At 33.2% G+C, this 17,084-nt stretch overlaps 1 protein-coding gene across 1 annotated transcript in view; it reads left to right on the forward strand.

The window, feature by feature from the left end:
* Positions 1-17,084, forward strand: part of CSMD3 (CUB and Sushi multiple domains 3) — a gene marked incomplete at its 5' end in the record, with an annotated part of 336,142 nt that overhangs the window by 188,079 nt on the left and 130,979 nt on the right. The window contains 6 exon segments of the mRNA XM_017891519.1: positions 3,999-4,036; positions 4,039-4,101; positions 4,104-4,124; positions 5,316-5,385; positions 8,571-8,687; positions 13,224-13,433. Of these exon segments, the coding sequence (XP_017747008.1) occupies positions 3,999-4,036; positions 4,039-4,101; positions 4,104-4,124; positions 5,316-5,385; positions 8,571-8,687; positions 13,224-13,433 (519 nt within the window).

Genomic DNA, 17,084 nt, shown 5'->3' on the forward strand with positions numbered 1-17,084 from the left:
AAAAAAAAAAAAAAAAAAAAAAGATTGGTACTCCTGAAACTTATTCATTGTCATGAGAACAGCATGGGAGAGACTTTCCCCCATGATTCAATTACCTCCCACCAGGTCCCTGCCACAACACGTGGGAATTCAAGATGAGAATTCCCACGTGTTGTGGGCGGAGACAACATGGGAATTGGAATATGGAGGGGACACAGCCAAACCATATCATTACTCATAGATTTTCAACCCTTGCCCTCCTCTTTCTTTCTCCCACCCAGTAACCCCCAGTGTCTATTGTTTCTATCTTTATACCCATGTCTACCCAGTGTTTAGCTCCCACTTGTAAGTGACAACATGTGGTATTTGGTTTTTTATGCCTGCATTAACTCTCCTTGGATAATGGCCTCCACCTGCAGCCACATTCCTGCAAAGGACATGATTTCACTCTTTTTTATGGCTGCATATTATTTAATGGTATATATATATATACCACATTTTCTTTATCCAGTCCATCAATGATGGGCACCTAGGTTGATTTCATGTCTTTGCTACTGTGAACAGTGCTGTGATAAACATACAAGCGCATGTGTCTTTTGGTAGAATGTTTTTTGTTTTTTTTTTTTTCCCCTTTAGTTCTATATCCAGTAATGAGATTGCTGGGTTAAATGGTAGTTCTAAGTTCTTTGAGAAATCTCCAAACTGTTTTCCGTAGTGGCTGAACTAATTTACATTTCCACCAACAGTGTAAAAGCATTCCTTTTTCTCTGCAGCCTTGCCACCATCTGTTTTTTTCTGACTTTTACATCATAGCCATTGTGGCTAGTGTGTGATGGTATCTTATTGTGGTGTTGATTTGCTTTTCTCTGGTGATTACTGATATTGAACATTTGTTCATGTTTGTTGGTCATTCATATGTCTTCTGAGAAGTGTCTATTCATGACTTTTGCTCACTTTTTAATGGGGAATTTGTGTTTTGCTTGTTGACTTGTTTAAGTTCCTTACACATTCTGGATATTAGAACTTTGTCAGATGCATAGCTTATGAACATTTTCTCCCATTCTGTAGGCTGGTTGTTACTCCTCTAACAGTTTATTTTGCTGTGCAGAATAGGTCTTGTCAATTTTTATTTTTGTTGCAATTACTTTTGAGGATGTAGTCATAAATTCTTTGCCAAGGCCATTGTCCAGAGTGCTATTTCCTAGATTTTCTTCTAGGATTCCTGAAGTTTGATGTCTTACATTTAAATATCTAATCCATCATGAGTTAGTTTTTGTATCTGGTGAGAGATAGGTGTCTATTTTCCTTCTTCTGAATATGGCTAGCCAGTTATCCTAGCACCATTTATTAAATAGAGTACTTTCCCGTGGCTTTTTTTTGGTCAACCTTGATGAAAATCAAATAGATGAAAATCAAATAGATGTGTGTGGATCTGTGGCTTTATTTCTTAGTTCTGTATTCCACTCCATCCATCATTGTTATCTGTTTCTGTACCAGTACCATGCTGTTTTGGTTACTGTAGCCTTGTAGTATAGTTTGAAGTAGGCTGTGTGATGACTCTAGCTTTTTTCTTTTTTGGTTTAGGATTACTTTGGCTATTTGGGCTTTGTTTCAGTTCCATATGAATTTTAGCATAATTTTTTCCTAGTTCTGTGAAAAATGATGTTGGTAGTTTGATAAAAACAGCACTGAATCTGTACATTGGTTTGGGAAGTATGGCCATTTTAACGATATTAATTGTTCCAATTCAGGGGCATGGAATGTTTTCCCATTGTTTTTTGTCATCTGTGATTTCTTTCACAAGTGTTTTGTAGTTCTCCATGTAAAGATCTTTTACCTCCTTAATAAGATGTATTGCCACGTATTTTATTTGTTTTGCAGCTATTGTAAATGGGATTGCATTCTTAATTTGACTGTCAGCCTGGATGTTGTTGGTCTATATAAATGCTACTAATTTTTGTACATTGATTAAATATCCTGATACTTTACTGAAGTTGTTTATCAGTTCTATGAGCCTTTTGGCAGATTCTTTACGGTCTTCCAAGTATAAAATCATGTTGTCAGTGAAGAGAGAAAATTTGACTTGTTGTTTTCCTTGTTGGATACCTTTTATTTATTTCTCTGGCCTGATTGCTCTGGCTCGGACTTCCAGAAGTATATTGAGTACAAGTGGTGAGAGTGAACATCCTTTTCTTGTTCCTCTTCTCAAAGTGAATTATCCCAGCTTTTGTCCAATCAGTATTATATTGGCTGTGGGTTTGTCATATATGGCTCTTATTATTTTAAAATGTGTTCCTTTGATGCACAGTTTCTTTAGGGTTTTTATCATTAAGGGATGTTGGATTTTATTGAAAGCTTTTCCTGCATCTCTTGAAATGATCATATGGTTTTTATTTTTAATTCTATTTACATGGTGAATCGCATGTATTGATTTGCATATGTTGAAACAGCCTTGCATCCCAGGAAGAATCCTGTTAGATCGTGGTGAATTAACTTTTTGATATGCTACTGGAGTTGGTTTGATAGTATTTTGCTGAGGATTTTAGGAACTGTGTTCATCAGGAATATTGTCCCATATTTTTCTTTTTTTGTTGTGTATTTGCTGTGTTTTGGTATTAGGATGGTGGTGGCCTTTGTAGAATGAGTTAGGAAAGTTCCTTCTCCTTGATTTTTTGTAAGTTTTGGTAAATTGGTATCAGCTTTGTTTGTACGTTTTGTAGAATTCAGCCATAAATCCATCTGGTCTGGGGCTTTGTTTTTATTTTTGGTAGGTTTTTATCTTACTGATTAAATTTAGAACTCAGTGGTCTGTTCAGGGTTTCAGTTTCTCACTAATTCTAACTTGGGAGGTTGTGTGTTTGCAGGGATTTATTCATTGACTCTAGATACAAAACTCTATCTTGGGAGGTTATGTGTTTCCAGGAACTTATTCATTTACTCTAGATAAAAAATAAGTTCTTACCTAATAAAAATAATGAAAGTGTTTTAAATTACATTCTTATCTCCTTATCAGAAAATAAAATACTGAATTCAAGTAGCACATAATACTTTTCAGGTCTCAATGAGACACCAGTTTTCTTGTTTTCTCCTTTCTTTTCTTTTTTTTCTTTTTTTTTTTTTTTTTTTTTTGAGATGAAGTCTCACTCTGTCACCCAAGCTGGAGTGCAATGACACGATCTCGGCTCACTGCAACGTCCGCCTCTTGGGTTCAAGCAATTCTCCTGCCTTAGCCTCCCAAGTAGGTAGGATTACAGGCACCTGCCACCACACCTGGATAATGTTTGCGTTTTTGGTAGAGATGGGGTTTCACCATGTTGGCCAGGCTGATCTCAAACTCCTGACCACAGGTGATCCACCCGCCTGAGCCTCCCAAAGTGCTGGGATTACAGGTGTGAGCCACCGTGCTTGGCCTCTCCTTTTTGATTATAATATCTTCAGAGAAAGAAAAGTTCTACTTACAACTATATTTTTAAAAATTTACATATAATAAGAATTACATCATCAAAATGTACCTCATGAATTTAAAAACTGATTCAGAATAATAAGAAGAAAGAGTTAAGCAAGGGAAGCAACAAAGATGGCAAATAATTTTTTTAGTTTTTGCTAAAGAATGTTTAAAGTAATTATTTTCATTCTATATCATAATAAGACTTCTTTTAATATTTCATGTAGGAATTTTCTTTCCGAAATTTTAAGCCCCCTTTTGTCACAGCCAGTAGAAAACAATATAGACGTCCTGGAGTTAAAACACAATTTAGGTATTATTCAGCACAGCTAGTTTAAATGACTAAGTGCCGTAAAAATTTAAAAAGTAACTAACTTTGATAATGGTGTTCAAATGTTCTTAGCATCTACAGTTACAATCTGTTTCACAGAAGCATTCTCAAACGTCTCAATGTAGTATCTAGTTGATAATAGACACTGATATTCCAATTGTTAGGCAAGCTTTAATATGGCATAACTTGAGGGCATTTACACTTGAAAGGTAGCTTAAATTGTTATCAATTAAATATTCTTAGCGGCAATTGGTTTGGATTCCTGTCCTGAACCACAAAACTCGCTAGGCAGGGAATTAAATTGAGAACCAGATATATGGTTGGAGATGTGGTATCTTTTCAGTGCGTGATCAAGGATATTCTCTTCAGGTAAAGTCTATTTAAAGTTGTGGTTTTGATTTTCATTGCCTTTCAGAATATTTTACAATCAATGATTGATAAAGCCCATGGTTTTAGCAACATTGTTCCTGTTTGGCATCTTAAATCAAAAGGTGCTCCAATTTGTTAATAAATGTACGGCATCGAGAAGTATTGGCTGGAATGGACTAAATTTATTTGTTTCGGAAGTAAAAAAAACTGATTTTTGAGTCAAAATAGGAAACGTTAGGAAGTCCTTTCTTCTTGATTTTAAATTAAGCTAAATTAAAGCTTTACTTTTAAAGTAAAAATTAATCTTTACTTTTGTCTCTATTCCAGCATAGGAATATGAACAACTGGAATTCCCTGATTTTTTAGATTTGAAAATAAAAAGAAATGCTACTTAAAGTACTGAATGAACTTCCATAGAAACAATACAGTTCCAAATTACGTGAAAATTTACTAGCAAAGTATATTGTTGCTAAAGGAAGTGATTTGTCAATTGTATATTCTTGATTTTATGTATTTATATTCGATCTTTTTTGACTTTTTTGTTGAGGGTCTCAGGTTTATAAGTAAGCATGCGAAAAAAATTTCCTTAAACAATAAACCAACTGTAAGATAAAAAGTTAAAGCAAATACTATTTTGCATATTAAATAAATTCTTCAGAGAAAGCAAAATTAAAAATATTCAATTTATAGTCTTTAAAGTTGTATCAACAAAATTATAAATCTCGGAGGTAAAATCCAAATGCTTTCAGGACTTTATGTTTCAATAGAAAAGTTAATATACTTTGACTTGTTTTAACATTTTCATGAAACAATTTTAAAATTATTCTTTAACCTATTTCACTTTGGGTATTATAGCAATTTATTATAAACCACCATGTATATGACCCTTTCACTTATATAGTCACTGCAGTATCTTAGTAAAATGTATTGTGATAGGAAATATTAAAACCACAATTCTAATATGATATGAAGTATTATTTTTTCTACCAATATCATGTAGTTATATTTTACATTTTATCATAGGTGTGTATAATCACCTTTCTTTAATCATGCTAAGATTTCCATAAAAGTAAATATGTGTATAAAATAAAACCATATACCTAAGCTTGTTTTATAATAGTAATTGACTCTACTACAATAAATTTAAACTTTTGTATATGTTTACTGAATCACATCATTTTGTTTATGTAGGGTCACTCTCACATTACATGTATGCCAGGACCTGTAAGAAGATGGAATTATCCAATCCCAATTTGTTTAGGTAAGTTAAAAGACTATAAAGTATTTGTAAGCTTCATCAGATTTTAAAGTTTCATTCTGTATATCATGATTTTCAAACATATAGTTTGCCTTTTACCAGATCTTATGGAAATGACTTTTTGAGGAAAGTATTTCACATCTTCCTTTTTTTATTTAAAAATTTTATTTTTATTTATCCTCAACTCCAATATCAATGGATGACTTAAGCTGTAGAAATTAAGAAAAGACAAAAAAATTCCTAGACAGTTTTCTCAATGTATCCATTGAACAGGAATATAAGTAAATCTTCGATTGCTTGCTATTGAGCCAGAATTTAGATAAGGAATCTAAAGTGGCTAACAAAGGGAGTATGATACCTCATGAAATGTCTTTAGTGGTGACAGACAGTCAAGATATGGAATATATTAAAAGGAAACTTGGGTACTTTGAAAGTATAGGCCCACATTTTTGCTGTAACTCGATGCTGCTTCCAAATTATTTCTATTCATGCTTCGTTTTATCTTCCTCATTTTTTGGTTTTATGTTTATTATGAACACATCTCATATTATAATTAGAGCACAGCTCTAATAGTTTGCTTGTAATTTTTCCTAAATAGATTAATTATGTCTCTGAATAGAACTGCTTAAAACCTTTCATAAATATTATCAAATTTCTCCATAATGTTGTACAAATTTAAATACCACTCTAGTATTACAGGACAGTTCCCATTTTGTTATGTTGCTTGCACCAATTATTATTATTTTAAAAAAATCAATTTTCTCAGCACCATAAGACAGGGTAAAAGAGAAATAAAATATAAAATATATTTTTTTAAATTACCACTTCTTTTAGTAAATAAAGTATCATCTTAAGTTTACATTTATATTGTAAACTAAATTAGAAAAATTGTTTTATTACATAATTTTGTATGTTTAGTAAAGATGGGGTTTCACCATGTTGGTCATGCTGCTCTCGAACTCCTGACCTCAGGTGATCCGCCTGCCTCGGCCTACCAATGTGTTGGGATTACAGGCATGAGCCACCGTGCCCGGCCCATTTTAAATTCCTTTCCCCTCTTTTTTTTTTTTTTTTGTATTTTATAACTTCTGAACAATAAGCTTGTACTACATGTGATAGAGTATTAAAGTATTAGCAGGGATATAATAGCAATATTGTAACGAGAAGATGAAAGTAAGGGGCTGATTCAGAGAATGTCTTAAAACACTAGTCATCAGATAACAAGGCTACAGCCTCGCGAACTGGAAAATAAACCATCTCCCAGATATTTTGATTGAAAGAAGGAAAATTCATGTGAGATTTTAGATACTAGAGACAACTAAGATGAAAAAACAAAAGTTCATTTTATTTTGGAAGACTAAGCTATGGTTGTCCCTAACAAAAAGAGTGTAATGGGACAGAAAAGAGTCTACATGAAGCCGCTGATGACACACATAAAATTGTTATTCAAGGCATAGGAGTGTTGAGATTGCAGAGATACTGAGGAAATAGACATGAACAAATTGCTGAAGGCAGATGCATTCTTTGGTATGCTTCTTCATATGTCTCTAATGATTTGTCATTGTTTTTCTTCTGTTGTTGTTATTTCTTTACTCTTTATTCTCTTTGCTTTTTCTCCTTTGGTTTTGGTATTTTTCACCCTGAAAGGAGGGACCATCAATGCAGAGGACAGGAATTCCAGCTCATATTTAAAGTGATAGAAAGCAACAGAATTAGAAGGATGATAAGCAGCTCAAAGCCTTGAAATTATGAAGGCAAGAAAATAAAAGATAGTCCTTGACTTTTACTCAAATTTCAGAATAAAGCAAAACAAACCTACAAGTGTATTGCCAGAAATATTTTAAAATATTTAATTGACCAAAATATTTTTACAATTCATTAATTTTCAGATTTTGTGATGAATATGTGTGAACAATTGAATTTAGGAAATTAACTGGTAAATACTAACTTCGCCGAAAATTGATTTGGTTTAAGGGTGAATTAACTGAGATTTCAGAAGCATGAAAAAGCATATGGGCATATCTTTAGAGCTTGATTATAATCACAAGTTTCATGAAAGGTTTATATGCAGGTTGACTCCAAGATTATATATTTCTCCCTAGTAAAATCAGCTTGACACATAATTTGTTCAGTTCACATAGCAAAAGATAGTTGTCAAACTTGTTATTGAATATTGTATAAAACATTGTTAAAATTCTCACTGAATTTGCCTTTAAAATATATAACCTGAGATTTGAGTATCTGTCTGTTGCTACTCTTGGCAAGAAATAATTGGATGCCATTGCAAATAAGTGTTCTATATAGGTAACTTTTGAATTTCATTTGTAGTCATGAAATTCGATTCTTCATCTAACAATAATATGATAAAAATGTGCTTTAGAGGGAAGAATAGGTTTCTGAAATGCAGTTGCCTTTAATATATGCTCAAGAGTTCTATCTAACTATATTTAAAACCTTGAGTAAATTTCTGGTCTTATTGCTTTTGCTTACCTTATTGATAGTAAACCTGTATCATAGGGATTCCAAAACAAGCACATTTACTAACTCCCTAAATTCTCAAATTTGTGTGCATCTTTTTATGTATTTTCACTTCTCTATTTTTTTGTCTTGGTTCTTTTAGGATAAAATAAGGCCATATCTAATGTGTAATATGTGAACTTCTCACATAGGAATGGAAACCAACATTTTGCTTAAAATTATTTATTGAGCCACAAAAAGAGGAAAAGTAGGGAAGGTTGTGAAAATGATTTCCTCTTGAATACGGTACTTAGAGCTGAAGTGGTTGGCTTGATTTTACTCTAAATTATATCATCTTTGGGATGATTCAAAACATTTCTAGGACTACTTGAGAAAGAGAAATAAAGTACCCACTACCCACTGTGGCAAAGGACATGTCTTTGTTCGTTTACATTCACTGTGCATGATCTGTTACTTTTATGCAATAATTGATTTACTTTGCATTTATTTCTGAGGAAGGAAGGATGATGTCTTCTTACTCTGTTTTAGAAAATCTGTTGTTGATTATATTTAATTCCTAGTGTGTAGTGAATGAACATTGACAATATTCAAAGTTATATCAAACAGTTTTAACTCAGAGCCTTGAAAATGTGAAATGATTTTAATATGTTTTTTAGTACAGTAAATTATTCCTCTACTCTGGTTTACTTTGGATTTCTGTTATTTTGCAGCTCAGTGTGGTGGTGCTATGTCAGACTTCAGTGGTGTGATCCTCAGTCCTGGGTTTCCTGGAAACTATCCCAGCAGTTTAGATTGCACATGGACAATAAAACTACCCATAGGTTTTGGTATGTGTATTAAAAACACGTGAAAGAGCTTTCAATATTTATTAATGTAGCCTTAAAATAAATGTCAATGTTGAATAAGACTTTATACAATCTTCATAAATTTCAGTTTAGTTTAGGAATACATACAGCTATGTAAATTGAAGAGTGAAATTTAAATACTTGTTGCTTAAGTCAAATACATTTCACATGGAGTACTTGGAAAATTGAAGGTATATGGGCATTTTCTTTTTTTTAACTCTAATTTGTTTATTATTTTTTAATTAACAAATAAAAATGGTACATATTTATCATGTACAACATGATGTTTTGAAATATGTATACATTTTGGAAGAACTAAATCAGTTAATTAACACATTACCTTGAAATTTTTGTGGTGAGAATACTTAAAACCCTCTTGGCAATTTTCAAGAGTGCAATATGTTGTTAATAACTATAGTTACCATGTTGTACAATGAATTTACTTCTTTTGTGTAACTGAAATTTTGTACCCTTTAACCAACATTTTCTTAATCCCTCTCTCTTACACCCTGGTAACTACCATTCTACTTTCTACTTCTGAGTTCAGTTTTTTCAGATTCCACATGTAAATGAGATCATGTGATATGTCTTTCTGTGCCTGACTTATTGCACTCAACATAATGCCCTCCAGACTCATCCATATTGTTGTACATGACAGAATTCCCTTGTTTTTTTTTATGGTTGAATAGTGTTTCATTGTGTATATATACTATATTTTCTTTATCCATTCATCAGATGATGGGCACTTAGGTTGACTCCATATCTTGTCCATTGTGAATAATGCTGCAAAAACACAAGACTGAAGATATCTCTTCAAGATTCTGACTTCAATTCTTTTGCACATATACCCAGTGGTAGGATTGTTGGAGCATATGGTAGTTCTATTTCTAATTTTTTTGAGAAACCTCCATATTGTTTCCTATAATGTTTGTCCTAATATATATTCCCACCAACAGTGTGCAAGGGCATTTTATAAGTATATATCAAGATGTATAGATTGAGATAGATAGACAAACTTACACTATTTTTTAGTCACTATGTTAGGTATGGATATACTCTGAATTAGGTATGTGTAATAATGATAAATTCAACCTAAATTTTATGTACATTGCTTTTATAACTCTTTTCTTATTGCTGTAATCAAGTAGTACAGTTATTATATTCTAGTAATCTATTGAATTCATCCCATTTTCTTTATAAGTAAATCAGATTTTATTTTAAAAGTAGTATAAATTTTAAAATATTAGGATTAAATATAAATCACTATAATACCTTCCTAATTTTAATGTAATCATTCCCAATATTTTAGATACATTACATCATATCTCATATTTAATAAATTCTTACCCTTACATCACTAATATACTCTCTTACAGCTTTTGCAGATCCTACGAGTTTATAAATGCACTAAAAGAAGTGCTTGATTGAGGGTACACATGTTCATTAAATCACAGAAGACTAGGATGAATAGATACTTATTGAAGCACAAACCAGGTGGTTTTTGAGTAATTAGGAAATTCTTTACTATGTCACCTATTGAGCACTGAACTTAGGTATCTCACTACCCAGTAAGCATCTGCAACCTCAGAGTATAAAAGCATATTTAAATGTTTTACGTAAATTAACAGATAACTCTGTTTTGACAAATATTTACTGAGTGTATATTATACTCCAGATACTGCTAAGTGCTGGAGATAAAATGTATGGCAATGCAGACTGCATTTTTCTTTAAATAAGTTACAGTCATAATGAGAAGACAGTAAAATGTATTATTTTGATACAGTATAACTAAGGAGCACAGGATTGTACTTAGAATGGACATCAGTCTAGTACAGGAAATGCAGTAAAGTCTTGACAGAGGGAGTGATGCTTGAACTTTTGCTTTAAAGATAAGTAAACAGGCCAGGCACGGTGACTCACGCCTGTAATCCCAGCACTTTGGGAAGCTGATGCGGGCAGATCACAGGAGACTGAGACCATCCTGGCTAACACGGTGAAACCTCGTCTCTACTAAAAATACGAAAAGTTATCCAGGCATGGTGGCAAGCGTCTGTAGTCGCAGCTACTCGGGAGGCCGAGGCAGGAGAATTGCTTGAACCCAGGAGGCAGAGGTTGCAGTGAGCCAAGATCTTGCCACTGCACTCCAGCCTGCATGATAGAGCAAGACTCCGTCTCAAAAAAAAGAAAATTAGCCACACATGGTGGAACCCACCTGTATGTCCCACCTAATCAGAAGGTTGAGGCAGAATGACTGCTTCAGTCCCGGAGTTGAGTTTACAGTGAGCTAGATCATGCCACTGAGCAGCCTGGGCAACCCTGTCTCTAAAAAATAAATAAATGGTTAAATGAAATGAAAAAAACAAAAAGATAAGTAAAAGTCAGTCCAGCAAAGAATGTCAGTCTGCTGCAGGGAGTGTGAAAGAAATTCTAGGTAAACAAAGTGACAAGTAGAAAAACACAGGTGAGAAAACTAAAAAAAAATTAAACATGTCTGAACACTGTGTGACTGGCTTGAGGTTTTGGGAGAGCAGGGGGTTATTGAGAGAAGGTTACTGGGGGACTTTCTGTTTAGAAGTCCTTTTTAGGATCATTTTGGCTAAAATGTGGAAACTCTAAGTTCAAAGTTGTAGTGAACTTCTATGTCCATTGATAGAATACTGATGTAAATGAACAACAGATTGAACCAGCATGGTTCTTCCACATGTCTTTCACTAGTCACTGTAGCTTATATAGCTAAATGAATTATTTTAAAACAAATTATTAAAAATAGTTTCAATAGTCTCATTATAACACTATCTTCAATTTCTGGCTAATTCTTGTTTTTGAAAACCAACTTTATTAAAACTTGAATATATATCTCTATAAATGAAATTTATTTGATTACATTTTAATAAGCACACCGTTTTCTTTGAGTTTTGATTAAATCAAATATTAGATCCAATGTATTTAAACAGTATATGAATTTTTTAAAATAAAAAATACATTTCAAGAGGTAAAGAAACATTTGTTCAAGAATGTATGAAACAATTTTAGAAAGATGCTGTGTAATAAAAGTGCTCAGTTAAAATAAAACAAAAGTGCACATCTTGGGTCTTCACATATTAAGGTAGCATGCTCAAAGTTCTAAGAAGTTAATCTAATTTTATAGAAAGTTGTTTAATATTTTAAACCCTGTTTTAAGTATTTCCAAAACTTATTTGTCCAAGGACCTCTTTAAAAAATCATTTAGTAACATGATGTGCATTTACTTGGAGCCCCAGTGTAATTATTAATATCATAAGCCTAAGAGTCTGAATGCCTCGGTTTGCAGTTCAAACCTACTGGGTCATTGTGTAAACTTTACATGTGTTTTACTTCTCTGTGACTCACTTTCCTCATTCTCATGAAATGATGAGAATTAAATAAGTTAGCATATATAAATCACTTACGGCAGGTAATATATATAATGCACAGCAAATATAAATAACTTAAAACATTCACTGCATATCAGATTTTATTATAAATAATTTGGAGAGTGGTAATAGTAAGAAAAACATCAAATTTACTAAAATTGAGTGTTAAATTAATTAAGCAAACATACTACAAGATTTTTTTATCCCGGAGACATTTCACTGTCTCATATTTTAGTTATGCTTATAAAGATATTGAGGCTGCCGGGCGCGGTGGCTCAAGGGCGCCGGTGGCTGCAAGCTCTTACCCCACTTTGGGAGGCCGAGACGGGCGGATCACGAGATCAGGAGATCGAGACCATCCTGGCTAACACTGTGAAACCCCGTCTCTACTAAAAAATACAAAAAAACTAGCCGGTCGAGGTGGCGGGCGCCTGTAGTCCCAGCTACTCCGGAGGCTGAGGCAGGAGAATGGCGTAAACCCGGGAGGCGGAGCTTGCGGTGAGCTGAGATTTGGCCACTGCACTCCAGCCCGGGCGACAGAGTGAGACTCCGTCTCAAAAAAAAAAAAAAAAGATATTGAGGTTACATTGCAATATGACCACATATAACAATGATCACCAGATTTTACTGAAGTTATTATATAAAAGCTTGCATAAAGAGCACCCTTAAAATTACATACAAGTTATATTTCTGAGAAGTTAATTTCTCTCCTATGAATGAATAACTTCTAATGCAATTGCGAAATCTATGTTAGTATATTACAAATTTGCAATTATTTTCAACCTTTGACCTTTTAATAACACAAATTAGGCCAAAAGTGGCCTTTTCCTCTAAAAATTAGTTTATGTAATTTAAAGGGTATTAAAGAATAAGAAAGCCACTTTTTTGGATCATTTTCCATACAGTGACATTATAATGAAATGAAATATTTTTCCTTTTAACTAATAATGGACATGTGAGAGCAGTATTCTTTTACTTTGAACCTTAGCAAAGTTAGCTGTCCTAGGCACACAGCAAATCCATGACTCAGATCTTGAGATCATGCCACTTGACTTTGTGTGTGTGTATATTTATGTTTAATTTGGTAAAACAAATAAAGTAGCATTATGTTTGTTTTCTTCTTCAGGTGTACATCTCCAGTTTGTAAATTTTTCTACAGAAACCATACATGATTATTTGGAAGTACGAAGTGGATCCTCAGAAACTAGTACTGTTATTGGCCGGCTTAGTGGTCCTCAAATACCATCTTCCTTATTCAGTACCACCCATGAAACCAGCTTGTATTTTCACAGTGACTATTCACAAAACAAACAAGGGTTTCATATTGTATACCAAGGTAAGATAAATAATAAAAAGTGAAAGTTTATATAACCCCAAATCAGCTATTAGAAATATTTAACTGAGTCTATTTTCTGTATTCTGCTTTAGAAAGAAAAAAAAAAATACTTAAGCCAAGGTGAGCTTCAATTAGGAAGATTTTTAGAGCAATGCAACTCTCTGGAGAATGGGGGACATAGGGAAAATGATGTCTCTCTGAGACTTTTGAAAATCCTAACCATGAAACAGGATTGAATTAGTCTTAAGTTAATACACAATTAAATTAAGCAAGGCACGGCAAATAAACAAGTCCAGCTGGACAGCAAAGATTTATCTTTGCTTTTATATTAAAAGGAATATATTGAAAATATATTTTGTATTATTCATATAATGTATTATGTAAAATGTTCTTTTACTTTATAGTGATAGACTAATACGACATTCCTTCATTTTGTTCTATTGTCATGAGAATATAAATACTTTGATAATCATGTTATATTAGACCTATCTCTCAAACAGAACTGCTGCATAACCTTGAGCAAAATTTTTATCTCTTTTGAGTGAAGGGTTTGGGCATAAGTAGACCTAGGCTCAAATGTTGATTCTTCCTATTCTATCTAATGTGGCCTCGGCCTTGCTCTCCATTTGCTCATGTGCATAATGGAGTTAATTATACTAACTTTCAGATAAGTTGTATTGAACTTTTTATTATAAAATGTATGTAAGGTATATTCCATGATGTACATCATTAGTAATTACTCAGTACATTTTAGCTATTATTTCATGTCTTATATGTATATATTCTGTTAAAATTAAATATTAAAATTATGATGATATTTTACATAGTAAAGTGTATTTCTAAAAGTTGAAATTTTTAATCAAAATAACCTAAAATTTTATTACATCTCTGCCCTAATTATTGAAGGACTTTATGTAATGCTTTTGTATCTGAGTTCCTCAAGAACAGGGAATTGGGTTGTTCATTGACATATCATAAGTACCTAGAACAGTAAGCACAATAAATATTTGCTAAAGTATCTACCAGAAAGGAAATTTGAAAGTAGTTAAGATAGAGATAGGTCTTAAATATCAAATTACATGGATCTGAAATAATTATAGTTTGTATTATACTTGCATACATAATGTAAGAACACTACATTACACATTATCACTGTTATAAAATAGGAGTCATTTCAATCACCTCCCAGCACATTGAATTTACCATGCTTACAAGGAAAGTAATTATTTTTATAACAATCAGGTAATTGATTTTCTCTTCTTTGCTGCTAGAAGACTCAGAGCCATATTTGTGATACACTTTGGCAAGTGTACATGGCCTTATGCCAAGTTCTTTGCCATGCACCTTAAACCTGACTACACCTGCTGCTTTCCTATTCTCATTTTCCCTCTCCCTCTCAAAATAATATTCTTATTTGAATGATGTAAAACTAGAATTCAAACTTTATTAAATTCTGATTTTTTCAGTTAATATATTCTTGAAAAATAATTCATTATTGACATAATAAAAGTATAAAAGATATAAATTTTTTTCACTGTTACTGGCATATTATTAACATGAGCCGTAATGTATTACAATGATGAGGAGATGCTATTTGTGAATCACGCTGAGTTTTAAAATGGTTTCGTTTTGTGCTACATTTATGGAGCTAACCTAGTGCATTTTAAAGAAATAGTTAACATATATATTCACAGAGTCAATATTATTTTTGGATTGATTTTGTGGTTAAATTTTCAGAACTTTCTGAATTTGGAAAAATTATACTGTACAATTAAGTGTACCCTTCTACTGAAGGAATCAGTTTGAAAATTAATGTTATTACTGACAAGATTATTAAGTTTGGTAAGTCCTGTTTGTCACCGGTACAAGGTTGTGACTGCAAGTTGTCCAGGTTCTTTACTTTTTGAATAAAGAATTGGACAAAACGCCCAGCAAAGCAAAGAAAGAATGAAACAACAAAAGAACGAAAGCAGGGATTTATTGAAAACGAAAGTTCACTCCCAGTGTGGGAGCAGGCCGATCAGTGGCTCAAGGGCCCAGATACAGAATCCTTTTGGGTCCAAATACCCCCAGAAGTTTCCCATTGGCCACTTCATGCTCACCTCATGTAAATGAAGTGGTAGCCTGCAATGAGTCTGATCCGAAAGCAGCCATCCAGAAGCTGAAGTGAAGTTACAAAGGTCACACTCCTGTGCAAATATCTGATTGGTTGCAAAAAGCAACCAATTGCTTTTTGTATTATACTTGCAAAAAACAACCAATTGCTTTTTGCAACCAATCAGAAGCTAAGGTGAAGTTACAAAGTTATACTTCTATGCAAACGAAGACTCAGTCTGATTGGTTGCCAACAGCCAATTTCTCATCTGCCTGGCTGAAAAGGTGAGGGGTTTGCAGATGGAGTTGCCACTGGTCCTTTTGTTACTTAGGCGAGTAAAGTTAGGGTTTTCCTTTCAATTTAGTTTGAGGAAGTCTGCGTTGGATAGCCTTAGGTTCCCTGCCTTCAGCCCTATTCTCCTGCCTCATTGTATTGTATGTAACATTAGAATGGGAACTTTCTCCTGAATGCTTAAAATCTATTTTCTATACTCATTAAACTGAAAAGCATGGAGTAGAAACTGAAAGGGTATGTTTAATAGAATAATATATTCCAACTCCTAATGATCCATTCCTAATACACATCTGTCTTAAGTTGGAATGGTAACGCTTTCTAATATATTTTGTGTAGAATATTTTTTGCGTTGAATGTTAATTAAAATGAAAAGGACACATTAAGAATAAAAGCACTTAACATTTTAAAGAATTTGTTCATTAATTCTGAAACCTTTAGTCCTAAAAATGTGAGTTATATTTTAATAAACAACAGGATAATTTATTCAACTTCAAATATAATTTTTTATTTGAGGAATATAAAATTTTAATGGTTAGGTAGGGAAGTAGTCTTTGATTTTCAGCAATTTAAATTTTACTAATTAGAATACAATTTTGAATTTCTTAATAAAAAAGTTTCAAATATTGATATTATATGAGTATAGGCCCTGCTCATAGTTCTAACATTTATTTAGTAATGTTTATTTAACACCTACTCTGTGAAAGGCAATAGCCAAGGCTTTGAGATATGATGATAATACAAACAAGACCTCATACAAAATGTAGAGCAAGAGAAGTATGAACAAATAAACAAGCAATTATACTGCATTGCCAAAATTATCCCATAACTGAAGTACAAAGTTTATTTTATATTAAAATGAAATTTTTTTCCAGTGCTTTATTTTACAAGCTAACTTCTTTTAAATTAACTCAACAGAAGTATATTGTGATCTGTAGAAAAGCAATTAGTAAAACAAACTGTAAAAAGACTCATAATTAGGCTTATACATATTCTTACTGCATTCTGTGTACTTATAATCAAGAAGCAATTGCGGCCGGGCGCGTGGCTCACGCCTGTAATCCCAGCACTTTGGGAGGCCGAGGCGGGCGGATCACAAGGTCAGGAGATCGAGACCACGGTGAAACCCTGTCTCTACTAAAAATACAAAAAACTAGCCGGGCGCGGTGGCGGGCGCCTGTAGTCCCAGCTACTCAGGAGGCTGAGGCAGGAGAATGGCGTGAACCCGGGAGGCGGAGCTTGCAGTGAGCCGAGATCGCGCCACT

This window comes from Rhinopithecus bieti, unplaced genomic scaffold (assembly GCF_001698545.2).
Source record: "Rhinopithecus bieti isolate Rb0 unplaced genomic scaffold, ASM169854v2 scaffold_18921, whole genome shotgun sequence".
Classification (NCBI taxonomy): Eukaryota; Metazoa; Chordata; class Mammalia; order Primates; family Cercopithecidae; genus Rhinopithecus; species Rhinopithecus bieti.